At 42.1% G+C, this 24,920-nt stretch overlaps 1 protein-coding gene across 3 annotated transcripts in view; it reads left to right on the top strand.

The window, feature by feature from the left end:
- LNPEP (leucyl and cystinyl aminopeptidase) overlaps positions 1 to 24,920 on the top strand; it is a 46,883-nt gene that overhangs the window by 16,184 nt on the left and 5,779 nt on the right. For all 3 annotated transcript variants that reach the window (XM_080972400.1, XM_080972401.1, XM_080972402.1), the window contains exons 4-17: positions 918 to 1,049; positions 2,489 to 2,609; positions 3,015 to 3,169; positions 6,033 to 6,146; positions 7,891 to 8,022; positions 9,975 to 10,106; positions 11,960 to 12,123; positions 13,865 to 13,953; positions 17,395 to 17,578; positions 18,936 to 19,092; positions 20,136 to 20,320; positions 22,109 to 22,270; positions 23,117 to 23,257; positions 24,675 to 24,756. In XM_080972400.1, coding sequence (XP_080828526.1) covers positions 918 to 1,049; positions 2,489 to 2,609; positions 3,015 to 3,169; positions 6,033 to 6,146; positions 7,891 to 8,022; positions 9,975 to 10,106; positions 11,960 to 12,123; positions 13,865 to 13,953; positions 17,395 to 17,578; positions 18,936 to 19,092; positions 20,136 to 20,320; positions 22,109 to 22,270; positions 23,117 to 23,257; positions 24,675 to 24,756 — 1,950 coding nt within the window. The remainder of the gene's footprint in view (positions 1 to 917; positions 1,050 to 2,488; positions 2,610 to 3,014; positions 3,170 to 6,032; positions 6,147 to 7,890; positions 8,023 to 9,974; positions 10,107 to 11,959; positions 12,124 to 13,864; positions 13,954 to 17,394; positions 17,579 to 18,935; positions 19,093 to 20,135; positions 20,321 to 22,108; positions 22,271 to 23,116; positions 23,258 to 24,674; positions 24,757 to 24,920) is intronic.

Here is a 24,920-nt window from a genome sequence, read left to right on the forward strand (position 1 = left end):
CTTCTGGTTCTGGCCAGACATTTAAAAAATGTGGTTTGAGAAGCAATCCGCAGATAGGATATCTCTGCAGTGTGTCTTCTAGGGAGGCCCAACTGATGAGATATGAATCCGGGATTCATCATATTTGTTTTAGTCTGTTAGATATAATGTCTGTGTGTATCAATAAGTTAGCCTCATTCTATGTATGTGTGGTGATAGGACTGCTGCATCAAAATTATAGGGGCAAAAGTGGGAGTTGAGCGCGTATGAGTTTTCCCTAATCCTTTGCTTATCTTTTTATCTCTTTTGCAAGCTATTCATGGCCTGTTTGCCACTGCTTCTTTGTCCATTCTGTAGCTTCGGCACAGTTTTTCTTAAAAAATAAGAGCAGCTTGCTGAGGTCATACAAGGAGTGTAATGTCATGTCACCATGAAGCTATTCAGGTTTGACTTAAGGATATTATGAAACCACATCAGTCTGAGCTCAGGAAGCATTTCCTTCTGTTTGAATTGACTTTGTGGTGATATCACAGAGCTAAATTAATTGTGTGACATCACTACAGAGCCAAAACTGAGAGAGTGTCCTAACTCTTCAGGTGAACATTTCTCCCCTGTTTCAACTACTTTTCATGGAACCGACAGAAAAAAGGGTGCCTTACCTGGGGGGGGGGGGTGAAGTTTTTCATAGAACATGTTGCCAACTATTTAGTTTCAGTCATCATAATACTAATTGCAAACCATTGGGCAGTGCAGGCCTAGGGAAATATCGATATGCAACACTTAACATTTTGCATATTAATTCCAGTTCTAGCCTGTATATATTTTGCATCACTCTATTTTTTTACTGTGTCAACACAGGGTAGGCATCTTTGAGCTTTACTCTTGCCCCAGGGCCTCTAGGTTTCTATTAAATACTTATATTTTGTTTGTGTTTCCAGAAAGCAACCAAATCTCTGGCAGATGGATTGGTTCAAGATGAGTTCTATCCAAGTGTGAAAATGAGCACTTACCTAGTAGCGATCATCGTTGGAAACTTGGCAAATCGCACTAAGGAAACAAATGGGATTCAGGTATGTGTTCCTTTAGCTCTTGAGCGTAAGCTTTTTCGTTCTCAGAATTTTTCAGGAAGTGCCCTTTGTGTGAATTGAAGAAAGCTGTGTCCCCTCCCTTGTGCCAGCATACACTGTCTGAAGTAGGTTGTGGTTTTCTGGCCTAGACCCACCAGAACCAGCCAGCTCTGCTGCTGCTGCTTGCTTGTTTCAAATTACTGTGAAGGAATCTCAAAGTTCAGCTAAACCAAATAAGCCACATAGGTGTATATTTGTGAACTGCCGCAGGTGGGGCAGTGGTATTACAAATAACCTTGCAGAAGGAAGGGTAGCTTCTTCCTTGGGTTGTTTTTCCTGGGTGTGGCCACAAACCCCGCTGCTGACCCAAATATGAAGTTTTGTGTGTCGGAGCCGTAAACTCATATTTAGCTCTGTAGAGTCTCAGTTGGTAGTAGCAGCCTATGGGGTATAGCATAGTTATGGAGCTGCACTCCTGACACCTGCTTCACTGCAGCGTATCTGGGAGGCAGGGAGGCAGCAAGGTCAGGGCTGCGCAGGTACCCTGGTCTCTACTTGGTCCACACATGCAGTGCAGGCCTCTCCACTGCTTTGCCTTGCCTCAGCCCTATCCATGTAAGCTGTTGTGATGCTAGTGTTAGGAAGGCAACTCTTCCTTACCACAGAGGTTGCTACTGCCAATTGTGAAGGCAGCTTTTAATTTCCCTCATATTCTCTCTTTTTAATCTCTGGAATAATAACCACTTCTGGTGGTAGTTAGTGGTGGCTCATGGGGGTGTGTGTGGTAGAAGCACATGCACCCACCTGGGCTCATTGAGAAGATGATGGGGATGAGGTCAGGGGTCCTCTGGGAGGGCAGTCTCCATCCAGGAGGTGCACACCTGTGGGGCAGCCACAACCAAATCAAAGGTTCCCCAAGGATACACAGCCTCCATCCAGGGGGTGGGCACACCTGTGGGGCAGCCACAACCAAATCCCCAAGGATACACAGCCACATCCCTGTCCCAGTAAACCCAGTACAAGCACTGGGAGGATGCCGCTGCCTCCCCCCTCTCTCCCTCTGACCATGAGCCACCAGTGTTGCTGGTGGAGTTACTCAGAAAGTAGCATAAAGCTAAAACATGAACAAGGTTGTATTTACACAGTAGAAGCCGTTCAGAACTGCGAAACTCTTTGGAAATGTCCCAATGTTGTTTGCATTCCATTTTATTGCCTTGTTTAACAAGAAAGTGCTAAGGTGGTTCTCAGCCATAAAACAAAGAAGTCGGTTCTTTGAGCTGCCTTGCAAATGCTGCCTTTGACAACTGTTTTACTAAAACTGTGTTCATAAGAGCAGTTTTCTCACCTAAAAACTATCAGTGAAGCATATGCGTCTCGTGGGATTTTCAGTTTCATATTCTCTCTCCCCACCCCCACCCCTTTCCTTTCTTCCACTGTGATAGGTATCTGTCTATTCTGTGCCACAAAAGTTGAACCATACTGAATATGCCTTAGACACAGCAGTGGAGCTCCTCAAGTTTTATCAGAAGTATTTTAATATAACATACCCGCTTCAAAAATTAGGTGAGATGCTTTATATTCTTGTGAGCTTGCATCTGTTGCTCATATATTCTTATGAGTTTGTTTTTAACCTGGTTTTTAACAGTATAAAAGTAGAGGAGAATTAATCACTGTAACATGGGGAAATAATTAATTACATAACTAAAACTAAGTGGAGTCCTTGTTACGTTGTCCGAGAAAGTGCATGTTTCCTATGTTCATTGAGATTTGAGATATGCCATGTATAAACAAAATGGGCATAGGTTTGCAAGTGGTGCCACAATGTTGAGCATGGAACATGGACATGTTCTATGCACTTGAAGTTTAGTGTGTTTGACTAGGTTTTTTTAATTATAATTAAACTTGGTAAGTTTTTTTTTCATTTTAGTACTGGTTTATTTAAAAACTGGTGCCTTGTTTTTCATCTAGACTTGGTAGCTCTTCCTGACTTTGAGGCTGGAGCAATGGAAAACTGGGGTTTGATCACTTTTCGAGAGACAACACTCCTTCACGAGGACACGACATCTTCAGCCATGGATAAAAAGAGAGTAACAAGAGTGATTGCTCATGAGCTGGCACACCAGGTATGAAGGATCTCCCAATTTCTTCCTGTACTGCAGGATTTCCTCTTTTTTTAAAAAAAAACCATTGCAGTTCTGATTTATGCTGCTTACAAGAAAGCTTGCCTTTTCTCAATTTCTGCTAAGATAATTAGGCTGCATCTTTTGCACCGCTAATAGGAAGTAGTTTCTCTCTCCCCTCCCCCTGCCTCAAATAAAAATTACTGTGTCTGTGCACTCGTGATGGAGCAGTGCTTTTGAGACAGCCTAGAGTAATTACATTTTCTCACGCTGCAAATTTGTCCAGACAGCATATAAGGAAGACAGAGCAACTGCAAGCTAGATTTTTTTTTTAAAAAACTAATTTGATTACACGCTGTAACTTTGTACTAGGAGCAATGGAAAAGCATGATGCGATATGAACTGCTGATGTGCATTATCTGCAATTGCCAAGTGGTGGTTGGGGGGCAGGGTGGATAAAAAATCAGATTTTTTTGTTTTTATAATAATAATAATAATAATAATAATAATAATAAATTTTATTTATATCCTGCCCTCCCCAGCCAAAGCCAGGCTCAGGGCAGCTAACAACAAACAAATAATCAAACAATCAAATAATCCAACATTCTAAAACATTTCATTATAAAATTAATTAAAATCAATTTAATGGCAACCGTTAAGCAAAGTTCTGTGCAGGTTGCCAGAGGAGGGAGTCAGGCTGGGCCCTGACCAAAGGCCTGGTGGAACAACTCTGTCTTGCAGGCCTTGCGGAAAGATGTCAGGTCCCGCAGGGCCCTAGTCTCTTGTGACAGAGCGTTCCACCAGATTGGAGCCGCAGCCGAGAAAGCCCTGGCTCTAGTTGAGGCCAGCCTAACCTCTCTGAGGCCTGGGACCTTCAGGATGTTCTTATTTGCAGACCGTAGGTTCCTCTGTGGGGCATACCAGGAGAGGCGGTCCCGTCGGTACGAGGGTCCTAGGCCGTATAGGGCTTTAAAGGTTAAAATCAGCACCTTAAACCTGATCCTGTACTCCACCGGGAGCCAGTGCAGCTGGTATAGTACCGGATGAATGTGATCTCGCAGCGAAGACCCCATAAGGAGTCTCGCCGCGGCATTCTGCACCCGCTGGAGTTTCTGGGTCAGTCTCAAGGGCAGCCCCACGTAGAGCGAGTTACAATAATCCAGTCTGGAGGTGACCGTTGCGTGGATCACAGTGGCTAGGTCAGGGCGAGAGAGATAAGGGGCCAACTGCTTAGCTTGGCGGAGATGAAAAAATGCCACCTTCGTTATAGCTGTAATCTGCGCCTCCATAGAGAGGGAGGTATTGAAGATTACACCCAAACTCTTAACGGACGGTGCTGGCACTAATTGCACCCCCGCAAGAGATGGGAGTTGCCCCCCCAATCCCATAGCGTCCCGTCCCAGCCAGAGGACCTCTGTCTTCGAAGGATTTAACTTCAACCGGCTTCCACGTAACCATCCAGCCACAGCTTCCAAACATCTGGTCAGTGTGTCTGGGGCCGAGTCAGGATGGCCATCCATCAACAGATAGAGTTGGGTGTCATCGGCATACTGATGGCAACCCAGCCCAAAACTCCGGACAAGCTGGGCGAGGGGGCGCATAAAGATGTTAAAAAGCATCGGGGAGAGTATCGCACCCTGAGGCACTCCACACACCAAGGAGTGGCGGGATGACAATTCCCCCCCAAGCGCCACCCTCTGTCCCCGACCGGAGAGAAACGAGCGCAGCCATTGAAGGACTGTGCCCTGGATCCCCACGTCGGCAAGGCGGTGGTCCAGGAGTTCGTGATCAACCATGTCGAAGGCTGCTGACAGGTCTAGAAGAATCAGAATAAAATGCTTTTGGAGGAAAAATCTTTTTAAAGATAGTTTTCTATTTAAGTTACATTATAGTCCAAAGGCTATTCATCAGGAAATAAGGATTTGTTTTAAGTTTTGCATGTGTCCTAAAACTCAGTCTGGTTTTTTTTTTTTAAATCGTTTAACCACATCAGTTAACAAACATGGATACATATGCTATAATGTTATTGTTTTAGTTAAATAAATTGTTTAAATTGTTATTAAGGAAATGGTTATTTTTCTCCTTCCAATAAAGTACAGCAGAAAAGTTGTCCAAATATAAACAGTTAACTTATTAAACTTCTCAATAATTTCATAATTATCTCTCTATGTATTTCTAATAGTATAACCAAATCAGCAATTTTTGATATAACTGTAAAAACTACTCTGAAAATTTATTATTCCAAAAATGAAACCTTCATCTGGTTGTAAATATTAAGATTATACCAGCAAGAATGAGTCTTTCAGTAAAAATATGATTTAAATCAAGTCTTACTGACTAGTGATTTAAATCATGATTTAAATCAATTTGATTTAAACCAAATCCACCCGGGGGGGGGGGGGATGTAAAATTTCTGTTCACAAGCACTCTTGCAGTTCAAATTAAAACAATTAAATGAGCAATTTTAAAAATATGTATATACAATATTTATTTACATTCAGATTTGTGTTTTGGGTTAACTGGGTGGTTAGGCCAATTTGCAGCAGCATGCCCCACTGAAATGTTTGTTTCACATTCATGCACGATAAGCTGCCAGTATAAACATCTATGCAGCTGTAATGTGGTTTTCCTGAGTTGAGAAAATGCATGTAGCCCCACGTGTCAAAGCAGTATGGGCTGTTTTACTGCTTCCTGTTGATGAAGATGATTGATGAAGACGGTTTGTTTCCAAATATGAAACCTTCCTATCTATCTTGCATAGCTCCTTGAACGCTCCTTAAAATTTTTATTCTTATACATAACCCGTGGTTTCATCTTTGGGCATGTTATCTAATAACGGGAATATGTATTTCTTTTGCATCCTTAGTGGTTTGGCAATCTGGTAACTATGGAATGGTGGAACGACCTGTGGCTGAATGAAGGATTTGCCACTTTTATGGAAAATTTTGCCTTGGAGAAAGTCTTCCCAGAATTATATACTGTAAGTGCAGTGAACGGGTGTGTACAAAGTTTTTTTTAACTTGGCATAATCCGCTTTGGTCTCAGACTTCGTAGTTATACTAGGAGTTTGGATTTGATATCCCGCTTTATCACTACCCGAAGGAGTATCAAAGCGGCTAACATTCTCCTTTCCCTTCCTCCACCACAACAAACACTCTGTGAGGTGAGTGAGGCTGAGAGACTTCAGAGAGAAGTGTGACTGGCCCAAGGTTTTGTTTTTAGGAGTTCTATTGTTTGAAGAAAAGAAAAATCCTTGCTTTTGAAGCACTTGTAGTAAAATTCTAGCCATGGTGGAGTTTAACATATATATGGAATTCAGCACATATGCACACACACAGAGAGAGAGAGAGAGAGAGAGAGAGAGAGAGAGAGATTATTGGATAGCTCAGTTGGTAGAGCATGAGACTCTTAATCTCAGGGTTGAGGGTTCGAGACCCACATTGGGCAAAGGATTCCTGCATTGTGGGGGGTTGGACTAGATGACCCTTGAGGTCCCTTCCAACTCCAGGATTATTTTTAAAAGTGTATTTAGGCTCCTTTTTAGGGCCTAACCCATCGAAGGCAACTTCCATAATACACACCTGGAGTATGAGAATGTGAGCACAAGTGTGTGACTGGTTGAGAAGAGAGTGTTGTATGTCTGCATCCGGTGCTTATATGGTGGTGACAATAAGAGAGAGGAATAGGGACACATGCATTTTTGTTTTCCCCAGCTCATTTTTCTTGCCTACCCTTGGTACATACACCCCTGAAGTGTTGGTTAAGTTTGAATCTGGGCCTTGGGGTAAAATAGTTTCCCGACCCCAGTTTTTACAGGCTTATAAACAAGTCAAGAATCGCTTGGAAAAAACTGCACACATTGGTGCCCTGAAGAAATAAAACTTCACCACTTGGTGGTGCCAGATTGCTTTAAAGAATGTACATTTTCTTTGTGGGCAATGTAAAACTTACCAACTTGATTTGTACTCTTGACTATCTTCTCCTTGACCTTTTCTGCTCTCCTAATCTTTTGAAACGAGTGGTCACCTGGGGTTGAACCTGGACATTGTGTACAGGCCTCTGCATCTGAAGTGTTTGCCAATGGACGGTGCATTGAGGAACAGGCCCTAACAGTTTATGTAGAAATCTGAGTGTAGAATGAATTATAATAGACAGCCCTATGGCATTTCATAGCTTACTTGTTTCATTCAGTAAATTGTAAAGTGGAAACATAAAATATAGTCCATATCTTATAGTTGAAGTACATAATCTAAAATCCAAATCAGCTATAGTCCTCATACTGCTAATCTAACTCTTTATTGCTAACACCTTGTTCAATATTGTTCTGGCTCAGTATTTCAATCTTACGCATCATATGCTGGAAAGCAAGTTTCAGCACACTTGGAAATAAATCCCATTGTGTTCAGGGGAGCTTGCTTCCTGGTTATTGCATTCATAACTGCATTGTTGGTGTGACTTGGTGGCGGGTGCTGTTGCATTCAGGTCCTGCTTGCAGATTTCCATGGGTATCAAGTTGTCCACTGTTAGAACAGACTGCTGAACTAGATGGACTGTTGGACAGGGCCAGTTGTAAATCTTCAAAGGCACCCCAGTATCTAGAAGGGACTGTGTACAAGATAACTATTTCTCCAGATCTCCAGTTCTGATAACAGTACTTACAGACTGGTCAAATTCCTCATGTTACTATCTACTTGAGTTCACTTAAACTTTTTCCTGTTCTTCAGGATTACTCTTTTCCAAATCTGCAATTCAAGACAATGGAGAAAGATTCCATGAATTCATCTCATCCCATCTCCCTTGCCGTCCATTCGTCAGAGGAGATCGAGCAAATGTTTGATGCCGTCTCCTATATCAAGGTAACTTCAAAAGTACTGGCAAATGTGCTTCTAATAAAATTAAATGCGCTTGAAAAGTCCGCACAAATATGTTTCAAATCACATTCCTGACGTGGGCAGCAGCAGGTCAGGCCCTGAAAGGTGGGGGGAAGGGTTTGCAGGGCGAGAGGACCATATAATGGAAACCTTTCACACCAACATGAGCAATTTTTAATCAGAAATTTTAGCTCAACAAGAATTGGTTAGAAATGTTCCCTTTCCTCAGTGGAGGGGGGGAAACGGAATGTTGTTTCTCACATGCGTTTGCACTGAAATATCAATCCATTGTTTCTGAGCATTTTAAGACACGGCTAGAAGATCAGATGCACTTCATAGACTTGCTGTCCTTACACTCTGTATGCATTTTCAGAATGTGATGCAGGGGTAGCCTTAAATGAGAGAGGGAGGGAGGCCACAAATCTCTCTGCCCCCCCCCCCTCAGTTCTTTAACTGTGGTTAAAAGGATGACATCTACACTAAGCCATCATTTATAAATATTTAGATTGAATTTTACTAGTTCCTGTTTTCAGTTAATTCTCATAATTATCCACCATAAAACTCTTTGTTTCCAAACTTCTGTTTCCCCTTTTTGTAAACACTGTTTTGATTCGAAGAAGGAGCTCTTTGCTTAGGCTTTAATGCAGTTTTGATAAAATCAGGTGTGTATTCTTTCAAGACTAGATGCAACACTGTTTCTTTTCACAAGGTTGGCATTTGCAAATAAAAGGCTATTCATACACACCCTTGAATATTTGTAAACGTATAAAAGGGAATTGGTATCTGTATAGATGATGACTTCGCTAGATATACATAATGGTTTAAATTCACATAATAAATGTGTAGAAAGCAGATGTATGTGAACTGATACTTTTTCATCTGCTATTTCCAATCAGGCCCAGTCATTTGTGGCCAGATCACATCTTGTTCAGATTTGAGGAATAGCTGAGACCCACTTTTACCCTCCCATCTGTAAGCATGGCCAGAGGTGAAGTTTCGTTCACATCTCGAGCTGTTGATATGGAAGGGAGGGGAGTTATAATATTGGGGGCATGTTATCCTTTTTGAGCCTTTATCTTTATATTCAGCCATCTCCAGCTGCTTGTGATCTTGAGGCCCTGCAGACATCTGGAAGAGGGAGAGGAGGAACACATACAAAAGCATGGTGGAAACTAATTATATAACTCCCTGTGGCAGCCACTTCTGTAGCCATTTCTGTATTCCTGGCTTTAACCACGTGGAGTTTCTTAATACCACTGCAACTCCTGGTGGTCAATTACTTAGCTCTCCCTTCCTACAGTTTCCACAATCTAGTATTCAGAAGCATACTTTGTCCACCTGTGAAGGCAGTGCATAGCCATCATGGCTGGTCACTACTGATGTTTTCTCCATGAATTAATTTTAATTTTCTTTTAAAGTCGTCTATGTAGTGGCCCAAGTACCTTTTCCTCAGCAAGGAAAAAGAAAAAGCCAGTTAGTATGCTTTGTTGTACCGGGACGCGGGTGGCGCTGTGGGTAAAAGCCTCAGTGCCTAGGACTTGCGGATCGAAAGGTCAGCGGTTCGAATCCCTGCGGCGGGGTGCGCTCCCGTTGCTCGGTCCCAGCGCCTGCCAACCTAGCAGTTCGAAAGCACCCCTGGGTGCAAGTAGATAAATAGGGACCGCTTACTGGCGGGAAGGTAAACGGCGTTTCCGTGTGCTGCGCTGGCTCGCCAGATGCAGCTTTGTCACGCTGGCCACGTGACCCGGAAGTGTCTCCGGACAGCGCTGGCCCCCGGCCTCTTAAGTGAGATGGGCGCACAACCCTAGGGTCGGACACGACTGGCCCGTACGGGCAGGGGTACCTTTACCTTTACCTTTATGCTCTGTTGTAAACAGAAACTGAAAACATGGCCATTGCATTTCAAATAGGTATGTGATCTATTTTTCTCTTTGCAGGGAGCTTCTCTCTTGTCAATGTTGAAAAACTATCTCCACAGTGATATCTTCCAAGCTAGTATTCAGTTATATCTGCATGACCACAGCTATGGGTCCACCCAAAGTGATGACTTGTGGGATAGCATGAATCAGGTAAAACTCTTGGACTAGGGGAGGGGAAGTGAACAAAGGTTTATTGATGTTACTTAGGTTGGCCACCACTGAATTGTTCTGCAAAGTGTGCCATGATGGATTTTGCTGGGAACTCCATGTCTGCTTGTCCTGGCTCTTCCCCCTGGGAAAACCCGCTGAATCGGAACAGGCATCCATTGGTTTTTTCTGTGAATAGACATTCTGATTCAGTGGTAAACAGCGGGTTTTGCCCGGAAAAGTGATGGGACAAATGGGGGGGGGGGCTGCTCTGATCTATGCTTAGGAAGCTTAGGTCACTTGGGAAACTTCTCAGACCTCTGCTTTTTATGCATAGGGCAAGCCCTGTCCCTATCAGTGCCACAGTAATCAGCATGAAACCATACTAGAATGGCAAACAGCATGTTTATTAATATATATCCTTTAGTAACCCTGCAATTTCAGAGTCAACCTTTTCTAAACATGGGTTCTCTTGTACCTTAACGTGCCAAAAGGCAAGAATGTGAACACAACAGTAGAAAAAATATTTCTTTGCCTGCATACATGAATTGTTTTTAATTCGATTGTAATAGTTAGCCTCTCTGAAAACCCTTGTTTATTGTTGAAGAGTGTTGTTTAAATTTATTTAAATAAAATGTGTACATGTACATAACGCGGTCAAATATTATTCCCATTTTGCAGATAGGAAGCTGAACAAGTTATTGAGCCCAGAGGCTCCGTATAAGTCTGGCAGACCATTCTTACTAGATATAGGTGACTGTTCCCCTGATTAACTTGTAAGGGGGAGAAAAGAGGGACCCAATATGTGGGAGGAATTTACTCTTGGAACTCTGGGTCTAAGCCAATCACTTAATGTGGCTTGGCAGGATTTTCTTTTCCTCACTTGCCCCATTCCCTGCCAGCCCTCGCTCTGAAAATCAGTAAATAATAACAATAAACATTCTGTGGCATTTAAAATGTGTATGTGGGAGGGGGCTTATTATGTGTTTGTATTTTTATGTTGTGGTCTTTGGATAAAGGGCGGTATGAAAACTTAATAAAGGGCAGCATATGAAAATTTAATAAATAAATAATAAATGCTCAGTGGATGTTCAGCCATTCAGGAATGAGCACAGTTGAAAGCAGAGGTGTAAATACAGCATTAAAACGGCTTCAAAGTTGATGTTTGCTTGCTCTCTTGTTGGCTTCCACAAGTCTATAGGTAGCCTGCCCAGCTTCTTGCTCCCTCTCTCTTGTGAAAACGATCGCCAGCTTGTTTTAGTTTCCCCCCAAAGACAGTAGATTAGAAGAAGTGATTAGTAATGCTCTGCTTTCGGCCAACAACCAAGAAGCAGCCTGTAGCCTTCAAACAACTTCCCCCTTTCATCCTGCTTGTTTTCCTCATGAAGAGGTAGCTTAGGCCTTCCTAAGACAGGCCTCTCTCTAGAAAACTGAGCCACACCCCAAATATAATTTTCTGAAATTAAAATTTCAACTCTTAAATGGGAAGTTTACTGTGTTGTGACCCAAGATCCATGGATCTTTTCTGTTGTCTCTCAGAAGGGCAAAGAGACCTAAAGATGACCTGCAGTTTAGTGCTTTGACTTTTTCTCTGTTTCTTGCTTTTCTCAAACGCTTCCACTGCATAGCTGAAGCAGTGTGGAAATAGGAAGGTAGAGTTCAGTTCCTGGACTTTTCTCTTCTTAAAAAAAAAAAAAAGGAACTATCACTGATAAACTTGGCAGTTACAATTCTGTTTAACTACTTAAAACCCTGGTTTCACAAGGGTCCTTGTTGAGTGAATTGATTAGGCAGCTGTTGAAGGTATCCCATAATATATTCTTCCTCAAAAGTTGATTTTTCCTGTGCTTTCCTAGGTGATAAATGACACCCGTGTCGATATCAAAAAAATCATGAAGACCTGGACTCTCCAGAAAGGATTTCCTTTGGTGACTGTCAAAAGAGAAGGCAAACTGATCCATCTGCAGCAGGAGCCATTTGTGCACAATGTGGAATCGGAAAATCAGACCGTACCTGCCAGGTTCATTTCTTTTTTTCTTATATTTAAATTCTGGTGATTTAACTCTTCAGACAGTGTTTTAGCTTACGGAGTGAGGCTTCCAAATGCTTTCTGCTGATGGCAAATAAATCCACTGAGGTGTGGTGTAAATATCAAACTGAGTGGTACACGGTCCAGCACATCTGCCCAGGTTGGGAGAGAACAATTGGAAATGATGGGAACTTGTTGGAGGGGTGGGTTGGAGAATAGTAGCTCACTCACCTTCTAGTACACCTCAAATCTGTTTTGAAACATGGATTAGAGGGGCAGTGACAAGTTAGAGATGGAAGGTGGGCCTATAAATTGATAAGGAAGAAGACACTTTTGGACATGAAGGTGGGTTTATACCGTCCACATAGGAGTGTCTGGGTTGCTGATGAATCTATTGGACATGAGCTCCACTCTTTGCTGTTCTTTTTACACACGGATTATATCAACATTTTGTGGCAGAAACCTAGTTCAAGGAAGTATATTTTTTGACTAGACAAGGTTGTTGGCATTGCCGGGAAAGGCAAGGAGATTAAATGGGGGCGGGGGGTGGGACATAAAAGTTTGTGCCATAAAATAAAGGTGGAGTATTAAACTGGAGGTGTTTTGTACATTCCAAGTTGCACAAAAGTGCAAATGACTTGTATCCACCCTCCCTGCATACTTTTTCTGGCGTAAAATGGAATGTTGGAATTGCTGAACTTCTCCGCAGAGAAATCCGTGAATTCCACCTCCTTTGTTATGCTGGGAAATGTCTTGCATTTAGAATGATTGCCCCAATCCCACGAAGAGCAGCTGAGCTTGCACATGCAGAGTCTTTTTAAAAAGCTAAAACCCAGCTATTCGGTAAAAAGAGGGGAGGTGACTACTGTGATTTTTCACATCTGTTTCTTTGCCTGAAACGAAGAATGGCCCAAATATTGCATAGTTGGAGAATTTCTTAACACGTCACTGCTGATTGTGGCAATTGAATGTCTTCGTGAAAAAAACCTTGTGTTATTTGAATGACACTTAAGGCCAATTGCTACTTACAAATATATGCAGAAAAGCAGAATGGGAGGAGAAAATTGATTGATTTTAAGTGTATTACATACCATGAACATAAGAGCTCCTTGTAGATCCGTGGTTTTGTGTGTGCATTTGTACAAAACTGATTTGCTTCTACAAAAGCAAATTGCGTAGTGAACCTGTAAAGCACAAGATTTGTAGGCACAGGTTTGGTCTTGATCTTTATAACTGTACCCTCAACTAACTCTGTTAAGTTTAATAAACAATGCTTCTGCACACAAACATAGGAAGAACTATCAGTACAGTGGTACCTCTGGTTAAGAACTTAATTCGTTCTGGAGGACTGTTCTTAACCTGAAACTGTTCTTAACCTGAAGCACCACTTTAGGTAACGGGGCCTCCTGCTGCCACTGCGCTGCCACTGCACGATTTCTGTTCTCATTCTGAAGCAAAGTTCTTAACCCGAGGTAATATTTCTGGGTTAGCGGAGTCTGTAACCTGAAGTGTATATAACCCGAGGTACCACTGTATCTGTTTTTTCTTTTAAGGTACAGTGCATAAGCAAACACAGATCTCCAGATGTTTTGGAACTACAATTCCCATCATCCCTGACCACTGGTCCTGTTAACTAGGGATCATGGGAGTTGTAGTACCAGAACATCTGGAGTTTGTCTATGCTTGGGATAAGCGATCTTTAACACTGTGTAAACACTTTCTCCTCTTCCAGTTATTTGTGGAGCATTCCTCTTTCTTATACCACCAGCAATGGCAGCTTACCCTTCAGTTTTTACAATTATTTACTGCAGCAAAAGTCAGGTATGTATGTTTTTGAAGGCTTTTGTCCTCACAGATGCTAAAGTCAACCAATGCACAAATACGTTCTTGATGTTGAATAGTTTTCCCCTGGAGAGTCTCCAGAGCCAAATTATGAGCATCTTTCAGAAGCATCATCGTTGATCTTTGATGGCTAGTGTTGGAACAAGGGCAGGGGACTCTTTAGGGTTTAATTTCTGTAAAATAAATGATGAGTGTTCAGAGCTTATAGTTAAGAAAGAAGAAAAGTGCATATGCCCTCATTATTTTGGGTTTGCAATACAGTTCATTTACTTCATTTACATAATGCGTTTACAGTCAAAACACTTCTTTTTTTTTTTGGCATGGTTAGGAAAGGGGGGCATACCAAAATGATTATTTTCTTAGTTGTAACATGCTAAGCATTTTAGGATTTTAAACCTCTGAACTAGTACAATCTCTGTAGCAACTAAATTCTGTAGCTTCTGACTGGTTACACCTTGTTAACCAAGAGTGCATGCAAGTCCTGCTTTCTGAACACCATATGCTCCCCAGAGAATTGTTAGGCAAGCATTTGCACAATGGGCTGAAATAATTTCCATTATTTTCCAAGAGAACATTTTAAATCCATGCTTTCTATTTCCATGCATTCTGCCTGAAACTGCTGCAGCCAGTCAGCAGAAGGCAGATAAAGATTTGTCCATTCTCTCCTGCTCCCTGATTTGTCCAGTCTTTCTCCCTCCCTCCATAGTTTCTGCCCAAAATGGCTCCTGGCCACCAGCAAAACACAAACAATTAAGGAAGTGGGCAAACTCTATCTGTTTGGATATTTGAATCAGCAGTATGTATAGTGAGGTTTAGGTATAATTCCTTGTGTTTGGATAATGGAGATTTTGGATGAGTTTTCTGAAAACGGGCCCTGTGTGTATTTTGTCCCTCACAGAATAATTGTGGCCAATAGAAATTTGTCCTAGATTTTTAGCGGTAGTAATCTTTTTACATTTGGATACATTTTGTCCCCCCCCAAAATAACATCTAATTTTCAGGTGCATTTTATTTGAATAGTGTTCCCTCCCTGACTTTACTAGTGCTCACTTCTGATTTGGCTCTTCATGAGTTGGCGTACGTTAGAGCAGGGAAATGCTTCACATTATTATTATTTATTTATTATTATTATTTTACTGGCGGTACTTGTATATGACTTTGGGAACTTGAGAAAGTTGAAGCATAACACAATAAAAATACTTTTTAATAGTAAAGCATTGGTAGGATTTGTTCCCTGACAAATGGAATATAAATAATTGCAAGAAACAAATAGTTTAAATTGCATTAGCTTCTGGTGTCTATAGAATATAATTTTTTAACCAAGATTGCAACCGAAGTTTAGAACATGAGACTTGAAAATATACATTTTCCCGGTTTGGATTAATTATGAGCCAATCCCAAATCACTTCAAAGGTCAAACACAGCTTAACATTAGTACGACCTTCTTTCCCTCAGACATTAACGTGGTAGCAGCAGTGAGGAGTAGCTGAAATGGCCTTCATTTGTTAGGTGCCAGGATGCCTGGAAATTGCAGCTTCTTTTAGGTCCTTAGTAAAATTGTACTTTCCCAAAATCCTGCCACCAAAGCATATTCTCAGCAGCATCCCAGCACCAGGATTTATGGAAAGTAATTTCTCAAGGCTTATATTTCTTGACAAGGCTTTGGAAACCCTGGAAATCTACGATACCCTAGAAGCAAATTGTCTGGGACTGTGTTCCTGTAGCATCTAGGGGAAAATGAAGACTGAAGTCTTTCTGTACTGCTGCCAGGCAAGGCTTTTATGTTTTTGTTGTCAAGAAGAGTTTGGGTTGGGAAGGCCTCTAGGTCTGCTTTATTTTCTCGGTGGATGAGGCAGCTCAGGAAGGGTTGGAGAGGAAGTTTTGCATTCCCAGTGACATCAGGAGCCTAGTCAAACCTAGAGTCCAGAATGGGTCTGAGCATAAAATGAACTCAATGGTCCATCACGAGTAGTTGTTTTCTTTAACCAGGTTAGGATGTGAAAAAGCAAAACTAGTTCATCTAAATAGGGGTCTTCCAGCTGCTTTTGGACTGCAGTTCCCATCATCCCTGACCACTGGTCCTATTAGCGAGGGATGATGGGAGTTGTAGTCCAAAAACAGCTGGAGACCCAAGTTTGGGAAACCTTGATCTAAATGAATAAATGCTGTTAAGCCCGAAAAGGACTTATGTGACTCTCAGCTAATTAGTGAGCTGTTCTCCTTGTGTGCCTCCCTTGAGACGAACAGTTCTTTGATGTGTAGCCTAAACCTACCTTCTGTTTGCCTGGAGGTACATTCTTGGATATAGCAGACCTGCTTCATGGTAGAAATTGGAATTAAGTTTGTAATGGATAGCTTTCTGTAACCTGGCTCCTCTAAAATATAAAAGGATGGGGCAATGGTGCCAACCACAGAGACTCAAGTAATTCACTTCTGGACAGATACATTTCTATAATTGAAAACTGGTTTCCAGAGAAGATGAAAGCAGCGTGTGTTAAAAATATATACATATCCCACTGCCAAAATCCAGGCTGCTGCATAGTTGAGAAGTTAAATATGCTAATGAAAAGCAGTAAACCTATTTTAAGGAGAAAGGGTTTAAACGAATGCCATCCACAACATTTTCTGGAAAAAGCATGCAAAAATGTACTGTCGGTAGGTAAGTTGACTTACAAAATATATCTTTGTACCGGGATTAACTTTAGAAAGCTTTATACAAGGATGGGATTCCTCCCCGTTTTTTTATATAGTGTGAGGTGAAATGCAAGACTGGATTCAACACATTAATATGCCTATCAAATGTGCTAAGTTCTCTGCAGTTGATTCTTTTTTTCTGGCCCATGTGGCCATTCAGCAGATAAATAAAACTGAGTACTTCCTGTCACCTCTGTAGGTTGAGAGGGAGTGATCCTATGGGAGGTCTCTGCCAGCATTACTGTTAATAGCCTATCAACAAAGTATTAACTTTGGGAATAGGTTATGTGCATCAGATCTTGTGATGCATGACATTTCACAGCACGACCTCGAGCTTTAGTTATTTCCTCTCTTCCCTTTTACACGGCTGCTGGGACAATTGCAGGTAGCAGGGCAGTTTGCATAGGTATTTTGCTATGTTGCCATGTGTAGCGGCATGCAGTAAAGGCACATCTGTCCAATGAAGGCTTGCCGTGCACACTGTCATCGTCTCAGGTTGATCGCTGATAGTATTGGCTGCAAGTCTGTTGTAGCTAAGAGGTGCCCTGCAGCTGTAATCATTGGCTGGCTCCTACTGCTCCCAGTAAAATTCAGGAAGGCAGAGAGCTTCTTAAATGATGCCAGTGAAGTGTTATTGCCCTGATATACTCCTAGAAATTTGCAAGTGATCTGAAGACTGTATCAGTTCAGTGCTTTCTTACTCTCCTCCTTTCCCCCCTTTCCTAGACGCCGTTGAACTTCCAGGTGATACGCAGTGGGTGAAGTTCAATGTAGACTCAAATGGTTACTATATTGTACAGTATGCGGAAAAGGACTGGACTGCTCTAATTGACCTGCTGAAGACGGAGCCCACTGCTCTGAGTTCCAGAGACAGAGCCAATTTGATCCACAACATTTTTAATCTGGCAGGGTAATTCTTTAAAGTTATTACATTGAACTGTGATATAAAGGGTAAAGGGACCCCTGACCATTAGGTCCAGTTGTGGCCGACTCTGGGGTTGCGGCGCTCATCTCGCTTTATTGGCCGAGGGAGCCGGCGTACAGCTTCTGGATCATGTGGCCAGCATGACTAAGCCGCTTCTGGCGAACCAGAGCAGCGCACGGAAACGCCGTTTACCTTCCCGCCAGAGCGGTACCTATTTATCTACTTGCACTTTGACATGCTTTTGAACTGCTAGGTTGGCAGGAGCTGGGACCGAGCAACGGGAGCTCACCCCGTCACGGGGATTCGAACCGCCAACCTTCTGATCAGCAAGCCCTAGGCTCTGTGGTTTAACCCACAGCAGCACCCGCGTCCCTCGAACTGTGATATATCTGTCTGTGATATATCCATCTTCAAATCCAGAGTCTTAAGAACAAACCTTCTAGGAAAGGGGCGGGGAAGCTTTTCTGGCCCACGGGACATATCTTTATCTCCCCACTGCTGGTAGGCAAGGCTGCTCATCTGTCAGTCACCTGGAAGTCCAGGTTGTTGGGACTTCACTGTGCAGTGGTGGGCTAGTTTAGAGCCTTTGGTTTCAGCACAATTCCATGCAAACCCCTTCTGATCCAGAACTGGGTTTTCATGGAAAACCCTGCTAAAAGGGAGAGTTTTTCTTCTTCATTTTAGTAGGTGATGCAGGGTTTAAATCCTTCTGCCTTGGCTGCATGTGCCTGGTTCTTGCTGGGAACAAATGCACACAGCCATTGCAGGATTTAACCCTTCCTTCTGCCCATCTGCTGATGTCACGAGTGAGCAGGTGAGTGTGGTTAGGGGAAATGACCTTGTGGGTCAAATTGGACTGCCTGGTGGGCCAGTGGAATAAAGGAGAACCTTATCTAATCTGGATGAGTTAATTATTTTTTACCTTTTGTTATCCTAGATGTTCACTGTTGCGCATAACGAAACTCTTTAAGTATGAAATTGCAAAGGTTTTAGTTTAGGATCCTTCTGTTAAGGGTGAGATATGGCGAGTTTGCAAGAAGAGTGAAAGATGCAGGAATTTAGTCCAGTGGTGTTTGTTAGATCTTAACAGCACTTTGGATTTGGGGGGCTTATCAATAGAATGCTATAATGAATCAAACTTATCTTCTGTTATGGAGGTTTTGCCTCCAGAATGAATGAATAAATAAATAAATAAATCTAATAATATGAAGAAATAAAGCAAAACAATTTTATATTTGAAGAATTTATATCCTGTACCACAAACAAGTTCTTTTACATTTGTTTAGGCTTATCAGAATGCTTGACAGTATCTTCTTCTTCTTGTTTTTGATGCCCCCTTTAGACTAGGAAGGGTGTCTTTGGCCAAAGCCTTTGACCTGATTGACTACCTAGTGAAAGAAAACAGCACTTCTCCAATCATACAAGCATTGGACCAAATGAACCGTATCTTCAACCTAGTTGAAAAAAGAGGAATGCAGACCCTTTCAGCAAGAATATTGGTAAGTTACTGAAAGCAGGCAGGTGGTGGAAGCTAGATATGAAGTTCATAGTAGGGCAAAATAGTTTGTACTACATGGAAGGACAATTTCTAAATCATACTGTTTTGTTGTGGTTAGTGTTAGAATGTTGGATGGGTTGCTTATGAGCTTTCCATTTAAAAGCACGTATTTTCTCAGTAGTAAATGCCTCAGTAGTAAATTCTCAGATGTAAATGCCATTTGTAACTTCTGAACCCCAACTGCAAAGAGATGGATACCTTAGATAAAATAGAAGAGCAGCTGGTTTTTTGGCATTCCTTTAGAGTGGCTGGGGAGACCCGGCCCGGTGGGTGGAATATAAGTAATAAATTATTATTATTATTATTATTATTATTATTATTATTATTATTATCCTCTTAAATTTGTAACCAGCTGCTTTTTGCTCTGTAGTCATATACCAAAGGAGGAGAGCATCTATTTGTGTCCATCCCAAACAAACCATTTAGTCTTTAAGGTGCCACAGCATGCATTTTTGTAACATTTCGACCATGCAGAAAGCATACACCTTAACAATCAAATAATTTGGTTCCACATGAATCTGCTGATTATTATTATTCAGTGATAATGTGGAATGTGTGCCTAGCAGAACTGTCAAACTGTTTCAGCTCATGAACTCTGGAAACCAGACAAATAAAAAAGATTTTATTGAAAGTGGGGTTGGGTTAAAAAAAAAAGTCTATGAAAGTGAGTTAAAGATGGTGTGACTGGTTTTATGTGCCTTTTAATATAATTCATATAGATTTGAACTAGCCTATTGAGCCGCAGGTCATTCAAAGACTCATTGGGCTCATTTTGGTGCCAGTTGAGAATTGAGCACATGTAAGACAGTGAGGAAATTCTCTTCAGAACTGAATGGCAGACCTGCCAGAAGGGAGCATTAGATACAGGAGTGTTGCAAGGAGCTATGTGATTTGGGGGATGTTTGCAGTTTATAGTCTCCAACCTAGCACAGGCTTGTTGTGACAGAGTTTGCATAGTGAAAACTTCTCCTCTTTATTCTCCAGCATAAGATGTTACAACTATTTAAAGACAAGATTAATCAACAGAAATGGACAAGTGATGGGACCCTTTCAGAACAAGAGCTGAAGTCAAGTCTGCTGACCTTTGCCTGCACCCATAACTTGGAAGACTGCAGCACGGATGCTACCAAGCTATTTAATGAATGGAAAGACTCCAATGGCACAAAAAGGTAAAACACAGACTTGCTCTTTGGTTCAAGCTGCCTCTTGTGTACTATGGCATTCAGAAATAGTTTTCTATTACATAGTCTCAATGCAGTCAAGCATCTTGCAGCCTGACGGGTTTAAATAGAAATATGGATCAGCATCTCTTAGAGCTGTGGTTTTGCTCCCTCAGGTGAGCTACTCATGATTAAGCATTCTCCAGCTTTATATCAGGTGAAGAGAACCTGATCTGGCTTGTGGGCCAGATTCTCATCTCTTCATCTTCTCACAGACCACATATGAAAATTGGCTGGAGCAGCCTTCATGTCACCCACCTGACATCACAGTGGCATCAGGTGATGATCGTCGGGACTTGAAAGCACCACACAGGGCTTGCAAAGAGCCCTCCGTGGTGCTTTCAAAGTCCCGCTGATCAAGCTTGAAGCCAACACTGATGGGCAACGAATTCAGGCCTGCTTCTGGAGGGATCAGCTATGCAGTCCAACTCCCCATGGATGTCTCTACCTGCCTCACTCCTGATGTTTCATAGGCTTCTTTGCAGCGGGTGGAGAAGCTTTGTGGCTCCATGGGCCAGATCCTTATCAGGATCAGCCACACGGGCCAAATTTGACAGGTAAGTGGGACCTCCCACCTGTCAATCACATGTCATTTGGATAATAATAATAATAATAATAATAGGGACACGGGTGGCGCTGTGGGTTAAACCACAGAGCCTAGGACTTGCCGATCAGAAGGTCGGCGGTTCGAATCCCCGTGACAGGGTGAGCTCCCGTTGCTTAGTCCCTGCTCCTGCCAACCTAGCAGTACGAAAGCACATCAAAGTGCAAGTCGATAAATAGGTACCGCTCTAGCGGGAAGGTAAATGGCGTTTCCGTGTGCTGCTCTGGTTTGCCAGAAGCGGCTTAGTCATGCTGGCCACATGACCCGGAAGCTGTATGCCAGCTCCCTTGGCCAATAAAGCGAGATGAGCGCCGCAACCCCAGAGTCAGCCACGACTGGACCTAATGGTCAGGGGTCCCTTTACCTTTACTACTACTAATAATTTTATTATTTATACCCCACCCATCTGGTTGAGTTTCCCCAGCCACTCTTGGATCACTTGCACATTTAAAACTCCCAGGGAACCATGTGGAGACGTGCAAAAGACTTTGCGTATCTCCACACACTTCCTCTTTAAACCCTGCTTTTTGGAGGATTAAAGGGACGGATTACACAGACTTGCAAAGGCTTTAGGGCAGCCTCCACGCTCCCATTTGAGCTTCTGGAGGCTCAGGCCAGGAGCAAGGGAGCTGTCTTAAAGCCCTTTGGAAAAGCGCTGTTTGCAGCAGCCACCTCCTCTTCATCATTGAAATGTGGGAGAGACTACTGCCCACCTGCTCGCAGCAATGGTTAGAGGAGAAGTGGTGAGGAATGGCTGCTTTGCAGAGAGCTGGTCCTTTGCAAAAGTGCTCTTTATAGCAGCTCTGCTTTTCCTTTAAGCGAGTGGGTGGTGATGGGGAATCTCCCACCACTTCTGCCACACAAACACACACATACTGACTAAAGGGTTTTCATCCCTGATAAGCAGTGGCGAAATCCTCCTGCCTTGGCTGCTATATCCTATTCTGTGCTTGGAACAGGGCATATAGCCAGTGTAGGATCCCTGTCCTCCCACTCATCGGACGACTTCAAATTAGCCTCTTGGTTAAGGACTTACTGAGATAAGCCATGGTTCATATCATGTTAGCTAGTGCTTTGATGTGACCTACTCTTTTTAGGCTGTTCTTATAAAGGTTTGCACTTTCTCTCTGTAGCCTGCCAACAGATGTTATGAAGATCATATTCACAGCCGGAGCAAAAACTGAAAGTGGCTGGAACTATCTTTTAAGCATGTATGCATATTTGGTGTCTGAACCAGAAAAGCTCAAAATCCTTGAAGCATTGGCCAGTGCAGATGATGTTAAAAAACTGATATGGTATGAAGCCGCATATATTACGCATATAATCATAAAGAAAATCCTAAGAGCAATTTCTATATGTCACTGTAAAAGGAAGTCTAAAAAATATGTGCAGCATTTAACACACCTTCCCTTCTTTGCACTGACAAGAGAGATTTCACTCATTGACTTTAATGTCAGGGCAAGTTTTGACTTGGCAGCAGCTGTATGTGGGGTGTGTGTGTGTGCGTGCATGTGTGCATGCATGCGCGTGCTTTCTCTCCCTGCTTTATGGACATGTGTTATACATTGCTTCAAAACTTGAGGCTACAAGTTACCTTTTCTTGTGCTGTCCTTCCTTGAAATATTTAGGTATACTTGTAGGAACAAATTTCTAGAATAAAGCGTTTAGTGGACTCATAGAATTGTAGAGTTGGAAGGGACCACCAGGGCCATCTAGTCCAACCCCCTGTGATGCAGGAATGTTTTATCCAACATGAGACTCGAACTCACGACCCTTCCAGAAAGTTTTTCAGTTGGCAGTTTGAAAAACATATGCTTCTAATTTTCAGTTGCAAGGTTACTGAGGTGTTTTTATTCGAAGTTTCTGTATTTCACTTTTTGTCCAATAAGTATAGAAAAGTTTCCAGCAGCAGGCAGCCTGATAAAAAACGACACTTTTTATAGGACATCCCAGCTAAAGAGTGGTTCAGATTTCTTTGCTGAATGAATGGGCAGGTAGTATTTGCATATACAAACGTAGACATTTTTAGTTGTGAGATGGCCCTCATTGGCCCTGCCCCCTTACAGTATCTGTTATAAATTGTCTAGATCTCTAAAAAGAATGCACATTTGCCTATAATCTGACTCTGTTTTGCTTCATAGGTTAATGCAAACAAGCCTGGAAGGAAGCATCATCAGATCGCAGGATCTTCCAACTGTTATAACAACAGCCAGTCAGAATTTGCCTGGACACTTATTAGCATGGGATTTTGTTAAGGAGAACTGGGATCAGCTTATAAGGAAGTAAGGCTTTCCTTGAGTTCTTGTAATAAAATTCTGTCTTTATCCTTCCTTCTGCTACACACATATACAGAGAGAGACGTGTACATATAAAACAGGATTTTTACTGGCACTAAATAAGCATGCCGTTCAGGTCTTGCCCTAGTGCCTTGGGTGTCCTTGTCGTTGCTGTTTAGAATAAACACCTACTGAATAAAAGATTTCAGCACTATAGCATGAGCTACGTGGAGACTTGCTGGGTTGCTGAAGCTGCATGCAAATCACAGTAAGTCACCAAAAGCACATTTCACTGCTACTTGAGTCTCTTACTTCTTTTGAAACACCTTAAAGCATCTCAAAAACTCAACAAATTTATTGTGGCATAAGCGTTCCTGAACTACAGTCCCATTTCATCATACGCATGAAGTTTCAGGCACATGCACATATGGCTGGGGGTAGATCAGAAGGAGAGGAAATGCTGAAAAGTGCAGGCACTCGTGTTGCTGAATTGCGGCTATTTATCATTCTTTGTGCCACTTTAATTCCTTCGGTGTCCCCGGTATAATTAACCTGTTGTCTTTTCATCTATAAAAAGAGTTGTTCTCAGTGTGTGCTCTCTGGCTTTGTTCATTGTCCTCTGTAATTGTGAAAAATACTGAACTTATCTGACCAGAGCCTTATTTTAGTTGAATACTGAACCACTTTTAGTTTTGGGGTTCAGCTGAGCAGGATTCTGCCTGAGCCACCCCAATTGTTGCACGGATCTCAAAGGCAATTTGGGTTGATTTGGATGTTTAAAAGCCTGTGCAAGGCTGCCTTTCATGAAAACCATTGCAGCTATCCTTTGGCAAAGTGATAGGACTTGTACCTTCAAAAGAACCGCCATGCCTGCAGATTTCACCCCATTCTGCCAAAAAAGAAAGTTGTAGACCATTCATTTTGTAAAAAAATAATAATGCATAGATAAAACACCAAAGGTGTCCTGTAAGTCCATAATTAGGTAGGCTTCATCTGCTTAGGAGGGGCTACTGTGACTACCAATTTCATCTAATTCTTTCAAAAGGGAAAAAGTTATAGCCTTTAAAAAAAGCCCTCAAATGGGAGAAGACAATGCACAGGGTGTGTGTTTTTTTTCAAATTAAGTATCAGATTTGGATCCCTAGATTAATCAGAGAGCCTTCAAAGTGCTTTGGGCCAAATCAGACTGTTTTCTGGAGCATGGAATCAAGGTCCAAACGGTGTCTAGCATAGTCAGTGCACACCGTTACTTACTTTGTATGGCTAGTAGTTTAGTGACCAGGAGTAACAGATTTCTTTAAATGCTGATCACTTTTAAGAACGTTAAATACTCTAATTCACCATGAGCTCCCAAAATAGGTAAGGCATGAATTGAGTTAAATATGCTTTGAATAAACGTTTGATTCATTCTCGTAAACTTCAGGTTTCACCGTGGATCATACACCATGCAAAGTATTGTGATTGCGACAACTTGTCAGTTCTCAACACAAGAACATCTGCTTGAGGTTTGTTTGAATAAAGTATTCCGAAGAGTTTTGGGGGGTAGGAATTATAAAATAGAAGCTGGAACATTGCATATTGCTCTGTTACTGCTGGCTTTTAGTAGCTGTGTATTCTTGGTACACAGCAATGTGGAAGATGACATTTAAAGTTTGAGTACTGCTGGTGA

The sequence above is a fragment of the Podarcis pityusensis genome, assembly GCF_964106645.2.
Source record: "Podarcis pityusensis genome assembly, chromosome: 11".
Classification (NCBI taxonomy): Eukaryota; Metazoa; Chordata; class Lepidosauria; order Squamata; family Lacertidae; genus Podarcis; species Podarcis pityusensis.